This window comes from Mustela nivalis, assembly GCF_964662115.1.
Source record: "Mustela nivalis genome assembly, chromosome: 10".
NCBI classification, from domain to species: domain Eukaryota; kingdom Metazoa; phylum Chordata; class Mammalia; order Carnivora; family Mustelidae; genus Mustela; species Mustela nivalis.
Genome location: NC_139029.1, coordinates 110,806,414 through 110,828,204, shown reverse-complemented (window position 1 = coordinate 110,828,204; position 21,791 = coordinate 110,806,414). Strand labels below are relative to the sequence as shown.

At 50.4% G+C, this 21,791-nt stretch overlaps 1 protein-coding gene across 2 annotated transcripts; it reads left to right on the top strand.

Annotated features, from left to right (window-relative positions):
* Positions 1–115: 115 nt before the first annotated feature.
* PLEKHO1 (pleckstrin homology domain containing O1) lies at positions 116–9,179 on the top strand. 2 transcript variants are annotated; one of them, XM_082685987.1, is made up of 6 exons: positions 116–250; positions 1,307–1,453; positions 5,880–6,020; positions 6,689–6,793; positions 7,166–7,267; positions 8,358–9,179. In XM_082685987.1, the coding sequence occupies exons 5-6, from the start codon at positions 7,259–7,261 to the stop codon at positions 9,057–9,059; spliced, it is 711 nt and encodes a 236-aa protein (XP_082542113.1). In that variant the 5' UTR covers positions 116–250; positions 1,307–1,453; positions 5,880–6,020; positions 6,689–6,793; positions 7,166–7,258; the 3' UTR covers positions 9,060–9,179. The 2 variants fall into 2 exon arrangements, with proteins under 2 accessions (XP_082542113.1, XP_082542112.1); XM_082685986.1 differs by lacking the exon at positions 116–250 and adding an exon at positions 611–733.
* Positions 9,180–21,791: the final 12,612 nt, after the last annotated feature.

Here is a 21,791-nt window from a genome sequence, read left to right as displayed (position 1 = left end):
CAACACCTGACCTACCCAGGCCACTATCTCCACCACCCAGGGAGTGTGAATTCCAGATGCCGGTTCTCCCTCAGTCGAGCGCCCTCCCACCTCCCGCTCTTGTTTTTGTTTGGGAGGGAGACCTTCTCGATCTAGGTTCTCTCGGTTTTGCTAGATCTCTCTCCATTATCCGTTCCCGCCGCCTCCGCGGGCCGTCCGGGCAGGTCGGGCGGGTAGCTGTCTCGGGCTCCACCCCGGGCTCCGGCCGCAGGTGCGAGCGTGGGTCCCGCGCCCTCCCCACCCCCCATCCCCGCCCCGGGAGCCGCTCTCTTCGGCTGGGTTTAGGTCTGTCTTCTTCACCCTGGGCGAGTCAGAAACAAAGGAGGGGGGTGGGGGAGCGCACCATCTCCGGCTCCGCGATTCGCCCTTTATTCTGAACTCGCAACGTCAGCGGGCCCGCGGATGGAACCGCGGGGCGCGGGCCGGGGAGCTGGCGGCGGGGGCGCGCGGGGGCCCGGGCCGCGTGGGCGCCGGGATGGAGGGCGCCGAGGGGCGGGGAGCGGGCGTGCGTGTGTGCGAGTGCGAGGGAGGCCGGCCTTTAGTGTAACCGGAGCTACAAAGAAGGGGAGAGTCCGGGAGAGGGAGGGAGGAGCGGCAGCGGCGGCGGCGGCGGGGGGCAGCTCCGCCAGCCGGCCCCTTCCCCCGGCGCCCGCGCCCACCCGGAATGATGAAGAAGAACAATTCCGCCAAGAGGGTGAGTGCGCCCGCCGACCGCCGCTCCCAGGACCCCGGCCCCGCGGCTCCGGCGCCGCGCCGGGGGGCTTTTGTGTGCGGACTTGGGTCGGGGGCTTGGACTTGGCTCACTTTGCGCCCGCCCCCCGCACCCCCTTCCCTGGGCCCGGCCGCTGCCTGCGTACGCGCGGCTGCGGCCCCGAGACAATGAGAAATAAAATAAAATGCCGTTCTTCCCGGCGCCGCGGGGACCGAGGCTGCGGGAGGGGGCGGGGGACCTGGCGGCCAGCCGGAGGCCACCCTCCGCCCAGGCCGGGCCCCGGCGCCCCCTCCTCTCGCACTTGGAGTTGTTTATGTGGGGGAAGCGGGAGGGCGGCGGGGCGTGTTGGGGGGGAGGGAGAGTTGCCCAGAGTGAAAACCTTCCGAGAAGTGGGGAGCGAACGCGGGGCGCCCTGAGTCCAGCCTCAGGGGGTTTGGGGGGACGGTCACGGGAAAGCCGGGGACAGGGGAGCGAGGGGTGTCGTGAGGGCCAGAGTGAGACGGGGAGAAGGCGACAGCCACCTAACCGGAAGGTTCTGCTCTTGCCCTGGGCCAGGGGCTTCAGGATGGCAACCATCCGTCCGCACCGCCTGAGAAGGTCGGCTGGGTCCGGAAATTCTGCGGGAAAGGGATTTTCAGGGAGATCTGGAAAAACCGTTATGTGGTGCTGAAGGGGGACCAGCTGTACGTCTCTGACAAGGAGGTAGGTGCCCTTTGCCTCCTCTGTCCCCGTTTCCTCATATTCCCCCGTTTTGTCCCCCGACAGGGGACTCCCCTACCTCTGTCTCCTCCTTGCGTCGCCCCCTATTTTGTTCCAGAAACAAGTTCAGCAGTTCGGTTGGTCTCTACCCCTGTCAGATCTGCATAAAAAGGTTACCCCTTCTCCAGAAGCCCTGAGTAAGAATTTGAAAGTTGAGCGTGCATCTTAACTTAATGATTTTGCTTTGCAAACACCTTTCGGACAAGGACGATAACCTCCCTCCCAAGGTGTCCCAAAAGTTCTAAGTGTCCCCTGCTGCCCCCTACCCTTTCCTAGCAGCTAGCTGAAGGTGGGATTTTTTTTTTTTCCTTTGCCCTGGCTGCTGAAAAGGCATATGCAGGTCACATCACAAGGGCAGCTGCCCCAGTCACAGAGAACACGTGCGCAATCCTGGGTCAGTCTCATATGACCTCAGGCAGAGTATCTGTGAGGGGTAGTTATTTCTGTTGAAGCCAACATTCCTAACCAGTGTGCTTCCCACTCCATTAAAAAAAAAAAAAAGCAGCAGGAAACTCATTCTCCACTCTCTTCCTAAGTTCCTCCCATTTGTATCAGAAAGCAGACAAATGGAGTCAGGAACCCCTGTCTGTCCCTGGGTAGTTTAAATGAAAACCATAGTCCACATTCAGAACCTGAGCCCAGATCACTGAATCCACACTCATGTCTTTATCTCTATTTCTTGAGATCAGTAACACCTGAGAAACTGACATTGCCCTCCAGGAGTTGGAAGTCATTCCCATCCCTACTTCTGAGACTGCCTGCATTAGACTAGGAGACTGTGCTGTGCTCCCCTGGTTGGGTGGCCCTTCCTCCCCCAATCCTGTGTCCCACCCAACCCACTCCACCCGGCCCTGGGCCTTACTGGGAAGTCCACCCTGATTTCTAACCTCTTCTGCTTTCTGCAGTAGACTATATTTAGGTAAATAAGTCCTTTTATGGTATTGAAACAGACACATGCGCACTCCTAGAGAAAAAGTATTCATCTGAACACAACGTGTACCTAGCCGAGTAGGGGAAAGCTGAGCTGTGCCCAGGCCCAAGCGATCCCTCTTCTGGGTGTTTCGACCTGACAGTTTAGGCTAGGCTGGGAACTTGCTGATGGAGGGCGGTGAGAGAAGGCTTTGATAGTAGGATTTCTTTTTAATGGCCACTTCCACCCCATCCCAAATCCTATAGAAGGTCTTTCCACAATTTGCTGGCTTTCCAGTTTAAAAAATAATAACGAGCAAGTGTCAAAGTGTATCTCCTGTCTTCCCCGAACTTCATAATGGCAGGAAACTCTGGTGAGCAATCAGGGAGAACTTCCCACACGTCAAAGGGGAACCATGAGAACAGTGAAAGGGGAGAAGGAACAAGACCTCTTTTCTTGTTTGTGTTTGTCTGAAGAACAGAGTCTGGAAGCAAAAGAGCATGCTTGCTCCCTGTTTGTGGAGGAAGGAGTACAGAGACAGGGGAAGGATGGAATGACCTCAGCCTCCGAGGCTTGGTGTCCTGTGAGTCAGGAACATCTGATCCATCATGGGGCCCATTGCCCCCTGCCGAGGAAGAAGAAGAAGTGGGAACACGCCTACCATTACTCCTCTTCTTTGGAGCCCATTTCCATAACACGGTGGGCCTGGACTTAGGGTGAAGCAGACAGAGGACTCTAGGCTCTATTCTGTCCACTTCCCACAAGCTCCAGAGCAGAATCTATTAAGATTCAAGATTTCTTTTTAAATGCGAAGTGTAATGATTGTAATTTAGGTGTTAACACAAGAATATTCCTAACTCTGTCCCCTCGAAATTTCAACAGTCTTATTTGTTACTTCTCATAAAGGCAGGGTCTCCCACTACCACCCCCATCAAAGAAATCCTTCTGTATGGTTGTTATGAATCACTTTCCTCAGTCAAAGGGCATCTTATGATCATGGGGTTGATGTATAGGAACAGAAACTAGATCTTGGGGAGATCTCCTGCTAGAGGAAACTGGGTTCAGGGTATCTTTTTTGGCAAGGGAAAATCCCTTTCTGTGGGCCCAGGGGAAAGGAAGGGTTAACTTTGGAAGATCAGTAAATGAGACTTAGGGAGTTTGGTAGAGGAAAGGACAAGGGTCTCAGAGTTGTCCGTCTTCGGTGGGAACAGTAATCTCCTTGTCCTGCTGTTTGTCTTGTCCCTTCTCCTACTGCTGCCCTATCAGGGCCTAACTCTGTCACTGTCTCCTTCCTGGGGTTCCTCGTCAGCTGTGTCCAGGGCAGAATATTTCCCTTCCCTTCTCCCTTCCCTTCCTGTAAGGAAAACAAAACAAGTAACTCTGTCCCGTGGCTCCATACACACACCCAGCACTTTCCTCTCTAAGAGTTCTGGCTGCTGCTGATAATCTCACGTCTGAGGCATCATCCTCCCTCCCTGCCCCACGTTTCTGGGAATTGTTCTCAGGCACCCCTTGTTGACATCTTCTCCACTGCCATCCACAATCCTCCTGGGCCTCTGGGGCATTTACCAGCCCAAAGCTGGGGAGCCCTGGAAAGGGGAAAGCCGTGGAGGAAGCTCGCCAGGCCGAGGTATAGCTGCCATTGACCCCAAAGAGGCTATAGGATGAGCCCTCCTCCTCTGTGTCAGCCCCCTGGCCCCAATGGCAAGTCCAAGTCCCAAGGACAGGCAGGGGCAAGACCAGAGACTGGCTGGGGAGTGGAAGAGAGAATCACTCCCCCCCCTTTCAAGGCTGCTGAGAACTAGGAGAGTAGATGAAATTCCTCTGCCTGCGCGCAGCTGGTGGGGGGCGGTAGGTCTCTTCCAGGAGAGGTATGAAACTGCTTTTATCTGTTTGTTTAGTCTTTTTTTTTTTTTTAAGGATTTTGTTTATTTATTTGACAGAGATCACAAGTAGGCAGAGAGGCAGGCAGAGAGAGAGGGGGGAGCAGGCTCCCTGCTGAGCAGAGAGCCCTATGCAGGGCTCGATCCCAGGACCCTGAGATCATGACCTGAGCCAGAGGCAAAGGCTTAACCCAGTGAGCCACCCAGGTGCCCCAGTTTGCTTAGCGGGACAAGCACTGGTGCTTTTCATCTCTCATCCCAGGAAATCAAAAACAGCTCATTCCCAGGCTCAAAAGGCAGAGGGCGAAAGCGCTTTCCAATCCCAGTCTGCTGGTCTGAGACGGTGACTAAGTCCCTCTCCTCTTGCAAGCCAGAATAGTCCATAAGCCACAGCTTCAGAGACATAGGACTTCGGGGAACACCTTAGCAGAGAGGAGAAACGACAGAGAGATTTCAGACAGACGTTGACGGAAAGATTACTGGCATTTGCTTTGTGGTTCTCCGCAGAGGCTGGTGGGGTCAGAGGATGTAGAGAGAAGTGTGGTCTCTGTTGAAGACATTGGGCGAGAGAGTAAAGGGCCAAATGCTGGCTAAAGGTGGGAAGGGTGCCAGAGAGGCGCCATAAGCAGGGAGGGCTCCGTGTAGACACAGAGAACTTCCTGGCAGGAAGATGCTTAGGCTCTCAAACTGGAACCATGGAAAGAAGGAGCAGAATACAAGTCTGAAATTTCCTCCTCCGGGGACAACCTGAGTGCATCTTTGTCCAGAGAGAGGTGGATGACTTAAACGGCTCTTGATGCCTGCAAGTTTTCTCAGTAGCTCAGAGGGCAAACTGCAGGTGTATTTTTTGGCTTGTATGAACAAATAACACAGGGGTCTGTTGTTTCTATGGCTCTGAAGCTTCTGAAATGAAGGAGGTTGATGACTCTTTAGAATAGTATGTATTTGAGGAAGGAGTCAGGTCAGGGAATAAAACCTGGCTGACTCAGTCAGGGGAGTGTGCGCCTTATGATCTTGGGGTTCTGAGTTTGAGCCCCAGGTTGGGTATAGAGATTACTTTAAAAAATAATAAAATCTTAAAAAAAAAAAAAAGCAACAATGTAAACGTTTAATAAGATGGGGGAGACCAGATGTAGCCTTTGCCTCGAGACACCCCGTGATGCTGACCCTGCTTTTATCTTCTCCCTTGGAGTGATCAACAGCCATCCTGGTCTTGGTTTCTTCAGGATGGTAGGATTAACCTGTCAGCCTCTACGTAAGCCATGTCTTTTGAAGGACATAATGGGAGACAGAGTGAAGAGAGACATCCTGGGGCTCTGGAAACAGCTTAGCTGAAGAAAGTGGAGCTAAGGGGTTTGCATGGAAACCCACCTGAAGAGTCAGGGCTTGAGGGCTCCGCCAGGACCGTGACCACTGTTGGACCTGTGTAGGCCTTGGGTCAGACAGCTCTCCTACCCTGCCCCGCCCCCCCCCCCAATTAGGTTATCCTGCTTCCCAGGACTGGTCTAAATGAACAGTCCGAGGAAAGGCATGAGGTCGTTTTATCCTCAGCACCTCCCCTCTGACTCTCCCCCAGGTAAAAGATGAGAAAAATATTCAAGAGGTGTTTGATCTGAGCGACTACGAGAAGTGTGAAGAGCTCCGGAAATCCAAGAGCAGGAGCAAGAAAAACCATAGCAAGTTTACTCTTGCCCACTCCAAACAGCCCGGCAACACGGTATGTCGCACCTGCCTCCTGGGCCCTGAGGGAACGCAGAACACCTCAGCCCTTCAGGTTCTCTCCCGCCACTCTCGGCTCAGAGGCCCTGGGCTTGCCCTCCTGCCAGATTTTGTTACTTAACCCGACAATATCATGGCCGTTTCACATTCTCCAGGCAAGCCAGCCTTTGAATTGTCCAACCAAAGAAATCATCTCTCTCTCTCTCTTTGTCTCTCTGTCTCTCTCTCACACACAACACGCACATGAACATCAGACATCCCTTGGAAGAAAATCAGTTTTCCCTGTACCCTGATAGATGAAGTTCTGAATCGACTTTCTCTGTCTGAGGGGACTCACGGAAGTTCCTGTAACTTTCTATTTACTCAAGCATTTAAAGATCTTTAGTTTAGTAAAGGATTGTCCTTTATTATTTATCAAACGTCTTATAATTATCTCTAATGACATGTTAATATCCATTATCCTTCCTAGCTCTTCCTTGGTCATTTCTAAAACAACCTCTAAGCTGTGGCTTATTTTAGGAATAGAGGCTGGTTTCCTTAGGTTAGGAATGACAACGGAAGCAGAATCTCTCTCCTAGGAACTGGATCTATTTCCTGATTTCTTCACTGTCATAGTGAGGCACCAACCCTAAAACGCTGGCTGAACCAAGAATCTTCTCCTCACAGGCTCCCAACCTGATCTTCCTGGCCGTGAGTCCAGAAGAGAAGGAATCCTGGATCAGTGCCCTCAACTCAGCCATCACACGAGCCAAGAACCGCATCTTGGATGAGGTCAGGGGGCCTCATCTGGAGGGGAGGAACACCAGGGCAGAGGCAATGACCGTGACTCACTTAAAGGGTCTGCTTTTGGGGTGGACCACTCTTAATTTGCTAGCCCCCAGGGCTAGACTTCTTTAGCTCCCTCTGCAAACCCCATTCTCCCACCTTCTGAGTCTCTCTGCCAACTCCTCTTTCTGTGCTTTTTGAGGCCAGGGGCCAGCCCTGGAGCCCCCACACATACAGTAGAGACCTTGCCCTTGGATTTTCTCAGAAGCAGTTAATGGGGTGGGTTCATTTCCTGGTCCAGGCATGTTCAGGCCACAGGGGCTGCAGGGGTAGGACAGTCTCTGAAGAGCACCCATGACTCACAATGCATTTCCTCAGGTCACCGTTGAGGAGGACAGCTATCTCGCCCACCCCACTCGAGACAGGGCAAAAATCCAACATTCCCGCCGCCCCCCGACTCGGGGACACCTGATGGCCGTGGTACGTAAGACTGTAAGAAAATAAAAACTTGTTGAAGGGCCGACTCCGTGTCGGTCCGTCTCAGACAAGACTGTCAGCCCACCGGAGGCATCCATGGTACCAAGGTCAAAGACCAGGGGAGTCCCTTCACCCCGTCCCCCTGCCTGATTCCTCCAAATCAAAAATACTTAGTTAGCACCTACTATGAGTTCTAAAGCCCTTGCCCTCAATAAACTGATCGTTCTTTGTGGAAAATGGGATCTACCTCAAGGAAAGTGAACACAGAAGAGGTGAACGCTGTACCATGGAGGAGAAGCTATGAGACCGTGGCAGCCTGCCTGACAGGGAGCGGCACTGGGTCATGTAGTCACCTCGAGGCTCACCGTGAATGCCTGGAACTTGCAGAGTGCTGCTTCCTGTCACTATCCTAGCTCTCAGTCTCTAGGGAGAGAGGCAGTCGGGGGTACTAGAAAGAACCAGGTGGGAACCTAGGTTTGTGATTTACTCTCTCTGTGTGATTCCCTGAAGCCACCAGTCTTCAGCAGGATAGGGGGGCAGTCACTGTGCCTACCCCGAGGGGCTGCTAGGAGGAATGAATGATTAAAACAACACATATATCAGTATACATGAGGTGCTGAATAATGCCTGCATTATTTTTTACTATAGTATTCTGGAACTAGAACAAGTTGGACTTGAAGGCAGGGGGTGCTGAGCTTTAAAGGGCAGAGGCGGTTCGAGGACACAGATGGAAAAGGACAGTGTATGTGTGTGGACCCTCCTTTGTGTGTCTAACCCAGTTTGATCTGTAGAGTCCGCAAGACAGAGGGGAAAAGGTGCTCTCTGGGAAGTTTATAGTAAAACGAAGAATATGGGAAACAGGCAGAAGTTCCTGTAAATCACAGGAAAATGAGAAGTTCCGATCACTATCAAAGGAATAAGAAACAGTAAGAAAGTCCAAGGGCTCCATCAGGATGGGGTGCTTCTCATTTAGGGAAGGCACCTTGAGGAGGAAAAGGACCAGTTTGCCTCTGTCTTTCAGACAGTCCCTCCTGAACTGCCTCCTGATGGCTGTCCCACCCCCTTCATGCCTCCCTTCTCCCTCTCTCTCTAGGCTTCCACCTCTACCTCAGACGGGATGCTGACCTTGGACCTGATCCAGGAGGAAGACCCCTCTCCTGAGGAGCCAAACTCTTGTGCCGAGAGCTTCCGGGTGGACCTGGACAAGTCCGTGGCCCAGCTGGCAGGCGGCCGGCGGAGAGCAGACTCAGACCGTATCCAGCCTTCCTCGGACCGAGCCAGCGGCCTTCCCCGATCTTGGGAAAAGCCAGACAAAGGGGCCACATACACCCCACAGGCCCCAAAGAAGTTGACCACCACAGAGAAAGGCCGCTGTGCCTCCCTGGAGGAGATCCTGTCCCAGCGGGACCCTGCCCCAGCCCGCACTCTCCAGTTGCGGCCCGAAGACCCCCCATCTCTCCTTCCCCCACACCCGGGCCAGCTGTCCCGGATCCAGGACCTGGTAGCAAGGAAACTGGAGAAGACTCAGGAGCTGCTGGCAGAGGTTCAGGGACTGGGCGACGGGAAGCGAAAGGCCAAGGACCCCCCTCGGTCTTCGGATTCCGAGTCGGAGCAGCTGCTGCTGGAGACAGAGCGGCTGCTGGGAGAGGCATCGTCGAACTGGAGCCAGGCGAAGCGGGTGCTACAGGAAGTCAGGGAGCTGAGGGACCTGTACAGACAGATGGACCTGCAGACCCCCGACTCCCACCTCAGACCCGCCCCTCAGCACAGTCAGTACCGGAAGAGCCTGATGTGAAGGAAGGGGTCAGTGGCTAGGACTTGGGGGCGTGGGGTACACAGACTCTTATCTCCAAGTGTGGCAGGATAAAACTTTTTTATTTACCTCAGTCAAAAAAAGGGAAAAAAACACACAAAACTCGTTGCTCTTGCTGCTGCCCAACCTTCCCGCCACCCTCCTTTCCTTCCTTACCCACGGCTGTTTTCTCTGACACCTCAGTTGCCTCAGATTTGAGGAGGTGACCCCTGCATTAGTATTAAGAAGCTTTTACCTGGATGAAGAGGGAGGGGGTGGAATAAAGGCATAGTCTGGCCATTTACACACACCACCCCTCTGAGACACAGCAGGGAACGTTCTGCTGCTCCCAAGGACATGTATAAGCTGAGTTCGGCAGGGGAGGCTTTTTCTCTTGTGTCTCATTCCAGGTTGTCAATCCGAGGGTGAAATTTCAGCTGTCCAGCTCTAGCCCTGGGGATGTGGAAGCCATTGCCAACTGCACACACAGAAGTGACACCTGTCCCAGCCCCTGAGTAGGATTTGTGGGACCCCACCCCACCCCCCACCAGACACACCAGCTTCTTGTTCATATCATCTGAGACCAAGCAGCCTGGATATCTTGTCTGCCTGGTGTCGTCATTTCCCAACACCAACTCAAAGATCCAGTGTTGGACAGTTGGAATGGTGTGGTCCTTCCATGAGGGGGTGCCCAGTGCAGGGGAACTAGGGGCAACTGACCCCACAGAAGAACGGCACTAAGAACGAAACTGATTTGCAATGCAAGCTGGGCAGGATTGAGGGGAAAACCAAACGTGTGCCCAGGTTCCTCTTTTGGCCAAGCTAGGGTTTCCTGTAGCCTCTCCCTCTCCTTCCTCAAACCTCTTTCCCAACACTCATCAGGCCCCGACTTCAGCAAAACAGCTCTGCACTCACGCCACCACCCTCCTGGCCAGGCTCCCTTGCATTCTTGTCCACACGCTCATTCTGTTTAGTTTGCTGCTTCCCTCTGCAGTTCCTTAGATCAGGTTAACAGCAGTGACAGGGGCCAGAGAAGAGTTGTGAAGGCAAGAGCTGAGTGGGGTTTGACAAGAAGGGAACAGGCTCACGAATCAGCAGAAGGGGTTAGAAACCACTTGGAAGTGTACGCAGCCCTTGCTAGCTCCTGGCCCTCTCCCCTAGATCTTCTCTTGCCTCCAAGAGCCAGGACCTAGCTCTTCTCCTGTGGTAAGAGGGGACGTAGGGGACAACTTTGGGACAGACTGCCTGTTGGCACTGGCACTGAGACGGCCCTGATGTGATGTTCAGGAAGACACAGTAGGAGGGAGAAAAGGAAAATCCTCTGGGTGAAGTGCAGACCCTTCAATTCCCATTCTTCTGCTCTAATGTTGCTTCCACATCCCAAGTAAGCAAGATGAGAGAGGTCTCCCAAGTTCAACGGTCTCTATGGAAGAGAGATTCTTGCACCATGCAATCCTGAAGATTTTTCCCTAGATCTAGCTGTGGCTCTTTAAACAAATTTAGACATATTCCTCTTCCCCAATGAATATGTATCCAATTTGAGTGAAAGCCACCTAAATGTCATCCCCAGGGTCTCCTGAGGTTGCAGGAAGTCTGGGTCTGCAGATTTGCCATCCTCCAGACAGGCCTCTCTCTCCTATACTCACACGGTCAGGAGACCCACCCGTCGACAAATCATGAAAATCAAGGTTAAAATATTTCCTTGGAGAAGTCCCTATCTTTGTATAAATTGTATTTTACCAGCACCCTCCCTCTTCTTTTTCTTCCTGGTTGCTCCCACATAATGAAAAAGACCAAAGTGAGAAGGACATGTGCAGCCCCATGAGTCAATTCCCTGTGGCTGCCAGAGGAGGTAGAGGACACAGGGAGGCGCAGGGAGGAGAATGACAGGTGCGGGGAGCAGAAAAGAAAGATCAGGCCTCCCAGAGACTAAGATCCAGGCACCAGAACCAAGTCACAGGGGACCAAAACGAGCCCAGCTTTGGAACCAAGCAGATTTGGGTTCAGAGTCTGGCTTTTTTTGCCATAAGGTCCCAGGCAAGGCACCAGCTGTCTGAGTGTCAGTTTTCTCATCTGCAAAATGGAGAGTTCTTGACCAGCAAGCAAAGAGGACATAGGAAAGTGCCGGCCATCTGGCCGGTAAGTAACCGCTAACACTAAACACGGGCCACATGGGCCACATGCCCAGCGGCCCCCGTGGTAGCTGTGCTCAGGGAAACGACGCGGTAGGCTGGGGACAGCAAGGACTAGGAGACCTAGGGCCTGGGGTTGATCACTGCCACTTTGTCCTAGTCTGGGAGCCAGCTGAGTCCACCCTCCAGGCAGCAGCCATGCCCCTTCTTCAAGGAGAGACAGGACCAGGCACAGTTCTAAGGTTGGAGATAGAGAGGGGGAGCCCCAACTCTCCTGTCTTCCAGAGCTGGGAGATGAGCACCAAGCCAGCCTTCCCATTGGGACCCTGAAGTTGGGCCGACGGGAGGACAAGGAAGGACAAGAGCACCGGGAGCCCAGCTTCCCCTCTCCCAGACCTCTCTCTCCGCATTCTATCAGCCCCATCCTTCACCTCCTATATTGCCTCCACTCCCTCCCAGTTGCAGGGTTCTGGAGTAAACGGTAGATCGAGCAGGGGGCTGTGAGCCAACTTGCTTATCACACAGTTACGGGGAGACCTGCTTCAGGATGTGTAGTTTTCCTTCCTCCCCTGCCCTCTTCCATCAATTGTGCTATATTCTTTTCTTACACAAAGGAACTGGAAAAAGGAGAATCTTTTGGGAGGCTCTAGGATGGGGAGATGAGGAAATCCAGGACACAGAGTTGAAGCAGGGTAGGGAGTGGAGACAGGTGAAGAACTCAGTGCCATTTCCTAGTTCAGGGACCTTTTCCTCCACTTGGTCTGTTCTTCCGCACTCACTTGTGAAGTAGGGGTTTGGGGAACAGGATGATAATGTCTCAGGTGCTGACCTGAAGAACTGATGCGTTCCTGTGCATGCTGTCTCACAGAGCTGTAGGCTGTTTAGGGTGAGAAGAAAAGGCGAGAACCCCACAAGTTTCACGAACTCCTGCTCCCACCTTTGGAAAGCATGCGGTGCTGAGCCTGGAACGCTGACCCCTGCTCCCAGCCCTTCTGTCAACAGTATATTCTACCTTATTCTCCCCAAAACCAGTCCCCGCCGAATCTCTCCCTTTTCTACACCTCATAGGCATGCCGACCCAGCCCTATTCCACCTCCCTCGAAGCTCGGCTCCAGCCCCCTCCCCTTCTCACTCCCAGCCCCTGCTTGTTCGTTTCTCTTCTTCCTTTCTTCCAAGCACCCAATCTCCCAGCTACAGCAGCCAATCCCCAGCCTGCTCTGGAGCCACACCATATAAGGAGAGGTTGGAAAGAAACCCGGGTAAAGGCGGGAGCAAACACAACACACACACACACACACACACACACACACACACGCCAGCACACTCACCCACCCAAGAGTTTAAGCGCCTTTCTGCACGTGACCCTGTGTCTGCCTGTCTGTGGGTATGACACTCGTCTCACAGGTCCCTGTCCCTGGCTCACCCCACCCACAGAACCAGGAACCTGTTTGCTATTCCCCGTCTTTATTCACGCCCCCCTGAGACCATCACTCCAACCAGTTGCCTCTGACCTAGATTTTCTGCACTAATTACAAGCCTAACGAGATCTAACAAACACCCAACTTAGCACAGCTGAGACCCTTGAGGTCAATTAGTACAACCCAGCTCAGCTCAGGAAATGAGAGATAGAGCCAGTGCCTCACCCCAGCCCCAGCCCAACCCCGGCCTTGGAAGCAGGCTGGGCGAGAACGCAAAAATAAGCAGAACCAGTTTAAAAATAGGATCTTGGAGAGTTAACAAATGTGCGGAAAACTGCGTTAAGGTTGGAAAGAATACAGATTCCCAGTTCCTCCGAAGTCATCAGGAGGGTAGAGTCATCACTTTTTCTTTTTTTTTTTTTAAGATTTTATTTATTTATTTATTTGACAGAGAGAAATCACAAGTAGATGGAGAGGCAGGCAGAGAGAGAGGAGGAAGCAGGCTCCCTGCTGAGCAGACAGCCCGATGCGGGGCTCGATCCCAGGACCCTGAGATCATGACCTGAGCCGAAGGCAGCGACTTAACCCACTGAGCCACCCAGGTGCCCCTTTTTTTTTTTTTTTTAAGATTTTATTTATTTGACAGAGAGAGAGATCACAAGTAGCCAGAGAGTCAGGCAGAGAGAGAGGGGGAAGTAGGCTCCCTGCTGAGCACAGAGCCCAATGCAGGGGATGCAGGGCTCTATCCCAGGACCCTGAGGTCGACCTGAGCCGAAGGCAGCAGCTTAATCCACTGAGCCACACAGGTGCCCCCAGTTTTCTTTTTCTCAAGGACAATTTGGAGAAGAGTAACTCCTAGAAGAGAGGGTAGCACTGGAATCTTGATCTGCACCCCCATCTCCAACTCTTAATCCCTCTTCTTCTTTGCTTCCCGCTTTGGACAAGTTGGAGTGGTCTCCCCTGTCTTTCCTGCTGATTTGGAATAACTCTGAAATCACCTCCTTCTTTCAGAAATGCTAGATTCAGCCTCGCCCTTGCTTTTCCTTCTTCCAGATATTAAAACAATGAGAGCGAAGAGCCCTTTCTTCCAGAGACACACAGAAAAGTGTAACATAACGGTGAACAGGCTGGGTTAACGAGGTACTCCAATGACGCCCAATTACTGTCCCTGAGATGAAGGCTGAGAAGGAACAGTCAGTAGTGGTAGAATCAGGTGGCTTGTGCAGTTTTCCCACCTGGCAGGACTGAGAGACACAAGGGCAAGACGATAGAGCAGGGCAGTGTGGTCCTCCATTTGCTGGGTTCCTTTCTGAGGGTGGCAAACCAAGGCAATAGACCAGCTGTCCTAACGTCATCCCTAGCGCTGTGTGGTGGCTGTGTTGGGGTGGGAAAGGAAGGAGAAGGCAAGCGAAGTGCTCTTTGCCCAAGTGGGGAGAGGGACTTGGAGCCACCTACCTCGGGAACAGAAGGTTTCCCTTCCCCCAACCTTCCCCCAGCTCAGGCTGTGGTGGGCGGCACTCTACTCCCACCCTGCCCCAATCCACAGTCCAAATGGACATGGGGACATGGTGACCAAGAACCAGGTGGGCAGGACAATTCCTCATGTCTCTGTAGACGCCTCCCAAATTCACTTTCCAGACCCCAACCCGCCTCTGAGATCAAGGCACTTACAGCCACGTGCCCATCTGAGGTCTCTACTTCAGTGTCTAACAGACGGCTCTAACTTAAATAAATGTGGGAAATCCTTACGTAATGGTCCTTGCTGAATCACCCTCCTTCCGTGCTCTCTTGGAGTGTGAGTTTACTGTTCCTCTGCTGGAGAGGCATTGTTGTTTCTCCAACCACCATTTGAATCTGGGTTTGCCTTGTAACTTGCTTTGGCCAACAGAAGGTGCCATTGTGTAGGTCCCAGAGTTTGGACCCTAAAAGGCTTGCAGCCCCCTCACTGCATGGAAGAAGCCTGGGCTTCTTAAAATTCAGTTGCATATGTGGAGCTTGAGCGAGCATTCTTGAGGATGTGAGGCCACCTGGGCAAAGGGGCCCTGAAACCACATGGAATCATCCCAACCTCCAAGCCTCCACACACGCACTGGTTAAATGTAGCACACCAAGCAAGACCCCAAGATCCACTGTCTCGTCAACCCATGGGATTGTGAGAAATGAAAAAATTGTTGTGTTGTGTTAAGCCACTAAGTTTGTCATTCAGCAGTAGATACTGAAACAGAAATTGGTACTCGGAAGTCGGATACTACCATAATTAAACATAACTAAAACACGTGGCATTAGCACTGGGCCCAGGGAGCAGACAGAGGCGAGCAGGGCAGGCAGCAAGAAGACTATTAGTCTTGATAGGCAGGGAGAAAATTGTTATTGGATGCTTAAAGGAAGGGTCATCCGTGAGAGATAGCAGTGGAATCATTTATGAAACTCACCTGTGGTACTTGGAAAATAGAAAATGAACCCAATAAACTTGTTGGAGGTGGCTAAGAGGGTTTCCAAGAAGAATGCTAACAATACCAGTATGTTTTTCTTCACTGTAAATGATAAGGTATTGAAAGAGAAAGGAACTAAAAAAGGAATCAGTTTGCAAGCAAAAATGGAGGGAGAAATAATAAAGAGAACTGTTTCCAACCAGAAGAAACTGGAGAAACTGAAATCTCTGGGCACTGTTGATGAGAATGTAAAATCATGCAACCACTATGGAAAACAATACGGTAGTTCCTCCAAAAAATAAAAAGAGAATGACCACATGATCCAGCAACCCCACTCCTTGCATAGACCCAAAAGAATTGAAAGCAAGACCTTGAAGAGATCACCCATGTCTACAGCAGGATTGTTCACAATAGGCCAGAGATGGAAGTAACTCAAGTGTCCATCAAAGGATGAATGAATAAACCAAATGTGCTATATACATATAATGAAACAGTATTCAGCCTTTAAAAGGAAGGAAATCTGTCATATACTACAACATGAATGAACCTTGAGGATATTTTATTTTTTATTTTGTTTTTTTTTTTTCTAAGTAGGCATTACACCTGGTGTGGAGCCCAACACAGGAAACTTGAAGACATTATGCTAAGTCAACCAAGCCAGACACAAAAAAACAAATACTATATGATTCCACTTATATGAGGTATCTAAAGTAGTCAGACTCACAGAAACAGAAAGTAGAATGGTGGTTCCTGATGAAGTCCCAGAACCTGTCAGGTTCGGTGGGGTGAAGGATCTCAGCAAGTTAACTATTTATCATTTTAAGGCAGTCAGGGGTGCCTGAGGAATGCTACACATATGGAGGGGAGCGGATGAAGGGGGGGTGCAAGGCACCAGCTTTTGCTTTGTCCTCAGCCAGCCTCCTGCTCCCTCATCAGTTCCCAAGGACTGGGGGAAGAGGGAAATGGGGAGTTGTTGTTTAATGGGTACGAAGTTTCTGTATGGCAAGACGAGAAAGCTCCAGAGCTGGGCTGCACAACTTTGTGGATATGCTTAATATTACTGAATTGCACATTTCAAAATGGATGAGATGAGGGGCGCCTGGGTGGCACAGAGGGTTAGGCCTCTGCCTTCAGCTCAGGTCATGGTCTCAGGATCCTGGGATAGAGCCCCGCATCAGGCTCTCTGCTCGGCGGGGAGCCTGCTTCCCCCCCCCCCTCTCTGCCTGGCTCTCTGCCTACTTGTGATCTCTGTCAAATAAATAAATAAAATCTTAAAAAAAAAAAAAAATATCATGATCCCCTGCCCAGTTCCTACACCTAAAATTGTTTGCAGACCTGAAATCTGTTGAATGAAAATGTGGATGAGTCCCTAGGAGGAAGGACCCTACGGCAAGTACATGTTGTAATAATTCCACCAGCCTTTCTCCCAAAGGGCTTTAACAGCCATTTACTAGGGCAACTGGAACTAGGGGAGGGGGAGTATCCAGCAGGACATAAAGTCTGAAATAAGCCTGATATTCAGAGACCTGAAATGTCACTGTGGACATGGACTACTTTGTGGACTGGACTGATGGGCTCCTGGGCCATCAAAATGGAGTCCTGGCTGGAGTCCATCCTAAGAAGCTCCACGGGTCCATGGCCCCACCTGGTGGTCGTGGCCCCATTCCTGAAGGTGTAACTGGAACTGATTTTGGCTATTCGGAAAGCCCCTACATTGGGTCTGTTGTCTTTGTGTGGTAAGAGCTATCACAGTGGGGAAGCTTCGGAAGTTGCGCCTCTCTCCCCACTCTCACACCTCTAAGGCAAGATGGTAAATAAAAAACAATACCACAGGACAAACTGGTGGATGGCAGAGAGGAGGATAGTTGGAGGGAGGGCAAGAAGGGTGACGGGCAGGGGATGGTCTAGGCTTCCAATTACAGAATAAGTCATGGGGATGAAAGGGACAGCATAGAGAATACAGTCAGTGGTACTGTAATAGTGGTGGTGTATGGTGACAGACGGTAGCTACGCTTGTGGTGAGCATAGCAGACATCAAGAGTTGTGGAATCACATTGTGGTATATTGAAACTCATGTAACATTGTGTCAATGCTACTTCAGTTTAAAATATGGGCGCCTGGGTGGCTCAGTTGGTTAGGCGGCTGCCTTTGGCTCAGGTCATAATCCTGGAGTCCTGGGATTGAGTCCCACTAACTCCTAGCTCTGCGGGGAGTCTGCTTCTCCCTCTGACCCTCTCCCCTCTCATGCTTTCTCTCTCTCTCTCTCAAATAAATAGAATTATTTTTTAAGATTTTATTTATTTATTTTACAGACAGAGATCATAAGTAGGCAGAGAGGCAGGCAGAGAGAGAGGAAGGGAAGCAGGCTCCCTGATGAGCAGAGAGCCCGATGTGGGGCTCGATCCCAGAACCCTGGGATCATGACCTGAGCCGAAAGCAGAGGCTTTAACCCACTGAGCCACCCAGGCGCCCTAAATAAAATCTTTTTTAAATAAATAAATATGGGCTCCACCCTAGCTCCCAAAGGTGGCTCCAAGCAGCAGTCTGAGGAGAATCTGCTCCTCCAGGATTTTGGCTCTCAGCCAAGCCCTCCATGTTTTTCCTCAGGAAAGCCTTCATTGTGTCCACCATCCCCATCTAGTAGCACAGAAGAGGGAGGCTACTGTTTCCAGAGAACTGACTTGAAACATTCTGAAGCTTGTATCAGAAAGATGTCCCGAAAGGAAAAAGATGAAAGAATCTCGTGGAAGAATGAAGGTGCTGATTATGAAGCTACAACATTTTCCATCTTCTGTAACAACACCCTATTCCTACTCTTGGTCATCATTGCTTCCTTCTTTATATTGATGAACCTCAACCCCATGTGAACTCTGTTTTGTCCATAAGAGTTTCATCAGGCCTCATCACTCTCCTGTCTACTGGCTCCAAGTAGACCATGCCGGCTTTGCCCTGGGGCTTTGTGTCCACAGGTGGCGTGTGGCATACAGAAAAGTGGCGGGGCGGTCAGGGTGAGAGTTGCACAAATGTTTGTACATTTGAAAAAAACCAACAAAATGTAATTCAATGTTTGTTTATTGATTCTTTTTGACAGACTGTTGAAATTAAAGGAATTGAAAGGGGAAAATAATTGGGATGCCTGGGTGGCTCAGTCAGTTAAGCTCCTGCCTTTGGCTCAGGTCATGATCTCAGGGTTGGGATCAAGCCCCATGTCAGGTTCCCTGCCCCACATGAAACCGGCTTCTCGATCTCCCTCTGCTGCTCCCCCTACTTGTGTTTTCTCTGTCTGACAAATCAATAAATAATCTATTTTTAAAAGGGGGAAAATTAATTTTAAAATATATATTATATATACATATTATATATATATAATGGGAGATAAATAAATTATATATATATATTACTTATATATAAGTATGGGAGATAAGTAAATTTTATATAAGTAATATATATTATAATTATATATTATATATTATTAATGATTATTATATATTATTATATTATATATTATATAATCATGCGTTATTATTAATTATATATATAAAATTTACTTATCTCCCATTTTGGAGAGAAGACAGAAATCAGCGCCACCCTTAAGGATTGCAAGGGACAACAGTCTCTATTATACCTGTTTAATTCGCCAGTCTGGTTCATGCAGAAAACAGATGCGTCCTGGAGAATGACCATGACTACAGCCAGCTCAGCTCAAGCCCTGATTGCAGCTGCCACACTGGACGTGGTCTCCTTGCTAAAGCAGACAAATACGGCTTCAGGTACATGACATGTGGCATGAATGTGACATATGCATTCTTCTGTAACCCAATCAGGAAAAGGACCAGAAACAGCATTCACAGGGACTGAACAACATTCATTTAGCTTTGTCCCCAGGATATACCAACTCTCCCAATCTATGTCATGGTATATTCAGAAAAGCTCTAGACCATGTGGACATCCCAGAGAACGCCACACTGATCCACCACATCAATGATATTATGCTGATGGGAGAGCATGAGCAAGAGGGGGCTAGCCCCTGGAAGGCTTGGTAAGACACAGTCATGCAAGAGAATGCTGTATAAACTCTGTGAAGATTGTAGGGACCTCCCCTGGCAGTAGTTTGGGGGATCCAGGAGTCAGAGGCATGCTAGGACATCTCCTTAAAGAAAAGACAAATTGGGCTGCATGTCACATCCACTAGGAAACAACACTTCGTGGACCTCTTTGTTCTGGAGACACTATGTTCACTACCTAGAAACACGGCTCTAGCCCCTATCCTGGGTGATATGCAAGGTGGGGGCTTTGAGTGGGGACTGAGACAGGGATACTGAGCCTGCCCAGCAAACGGGGGTGGAATGCTGCTAAACACATGGAGCAGGCATATGTGTGGAACTCCGGTTATCTCCGTGGGCACCTCTTGGCACTCTGTTGCCTAACTGTGTTAGGAACGGCAAGCGCAGCTCAGCCAGTGAAGGGTGAGGTCATCGGGGGCTCAGACTGCCTGGAGAATAAGGCAAGCCATCAAGACCAGCAGAGATGAGAGGGGAATTTGGAGTGGATAATGGAGCAGGGAGTTATCAGTCACAGCCCCAAGATCAGCTATGGCAATAGCCTGTGGTTAACCCACAGACCATCCTTTTCTAGGTCCCTTTAGGAAGAGAGCTCACTAGGACCCCAGAAAGGCCACCCCCACCCCCTGCACGTGTCCAGAGAACAGACCCACACGGTACAAGGGAAGGACTGTCATAGCCATGGGGAAGCCCTGCTTAGATCTGTCTTCAGGACAAGAGCGCTCAGCTGTCAGCCTCTGGCTGGTAGAAAGTTCAGGATCTGTCTCGGTTTTCAAGCCAGGGCACACTCCTCCCAGGCAGCCCCCCACCAGTGACTAAGAGCAACGTGAGGGGTCACGAAGGCCCAGACATTTCTGCCCAGTGGGACCCCCTCTCACAAGACACCTTGGCCCTGGAGTTCCCCAATGGTTGCCCAAGATATTATCTGCATTTCAGACTGAGGCTCTCCCTGACCAATCCTGCTTCCTTTCCCCTTTTCTTTCCTAGACATACACCACCTCTGATACCTCTTACACTCCCCACTCCACAGCATCTACTTCCCAGAGGATGCAACCAACACACCTTCCTTCCTCTTGCCCTCCCCAGTGCCACTGGCTAATTCAACTGCAAGGTGTTTGGCTCTACCTTAAAAGCATAGCTGGTATCTGACCATTTCTCTATCTGTCCTCTGCCAGGCCCTCACGTGAATAACAGCATGGCTTCTCTCTCTCTCTCTCTTTGCTTCAACTCTTCCCCACTCAGCATCTGGAATGTCTTCTTAAAGCAATTCATGTAATTTGCCTACTTAAAATCATCTAAGTTTCATATCACTCTTACAATAAAAATCCAAATTCCTTTTCCTGGAAAATAAAACCTTTTATTATCTGACCCATGCACATCTCCCACATTATGTTATCCCAATCCAGCCACACAGACCTACTTTCTATTCTTCAAACACACCAACCTCCTTCCCAACTCAGGCCCTTTGCCCTTGCTATTCCTCTGCCTAAAAAACCCCCTAGTTCTCTTCCTTAAAATCTTTATTCAAATGTCAGCTCTTCTGAGAGCTCTTTACTAGTCGCTCATCTCTTCCAATGGAAGCACTCTTTCCAGTGGAATTGCTCCCTGCCATTTCACTATTTGCTTCCTTCAGTTCCTTCCAACAATGACCACAGCCTAATCATTTGCCACTTTGGCCTTTTCATTCTCTCTCTCCTTGAGTATAATATGGGCCCTACAGGGGCAGGACTCGTTCACTGTTATACCCCTAGCACTTTGCACACAATATAGAACACGAGAATTATTTGCAGAATCAATGATGAAATAAAGTCTTACCCATCCCACCCATACCTCTGCTACATTGATCCTACCATTTACTTCCATTGTGGTAATATTGATATATCTTGATGGCCCCATCACAGTTTTAAAATAGCACATTCTTTTACACACAGTAAGAACTAGCCCTGTGTGGAAAATAGAACAGGGATGACCCCCAAATTAAGTAAAAAAAACAAAACAAAACAAAACCAAAAAACCCTGAAGCTGACAGAAATAACCAAGCTAGAAAGCGCCAAAATCTAAATCTAAAATCAGGTTTTGGGAAATGCAATGATGTCTGACCCCAGTGACCGCAGGTAGACCAAAGTTCACAGGTTAAAGGCACAGTCCTCACAAGGTTGCCCTCACTTCAGTCACCAGTCACAAATTCAAGGGTCCCACTACCTCCTCAAAATAATTTTCTAGAACCACTCACAGAACCCAGGGAAGCACTGTACTTAACAAGTAAAGGGTTGTTTGCTTTTTTTAAAAAAGATTTTATGTATTTATTTATTTGAGAGAGCATGAGTGGGAGGAAGGTCAGAGGGAGAAGGAGAAGCAGCAGCAGTGGAGCCCCACTGAGCGGGGAGCCCGATGAGGGGCTCGATCCCAGGACCCTGAGATCCTGACCTGAGCCAAAGTGAGACACTTACCAGACTGAGCCACCCAGGTGCCCCACAGTTAAAGTTATGTTATAACAAAAGGCTACAAATCAAAACCAGCCAACAGAATAGACTAATGGGATGAAATCTGGGAGGGGCCCAAACACAAAGCTTCTGGTCATCTCCCATGGCGTCCTCCTCCTGGCAACGATGTGTGACAACCCTTGAGTGTTGCCAAGCAGGCACACTTCTCCAAGTCTTTGGTATCCAGAGCTTTTACTGGGGCTTAATCA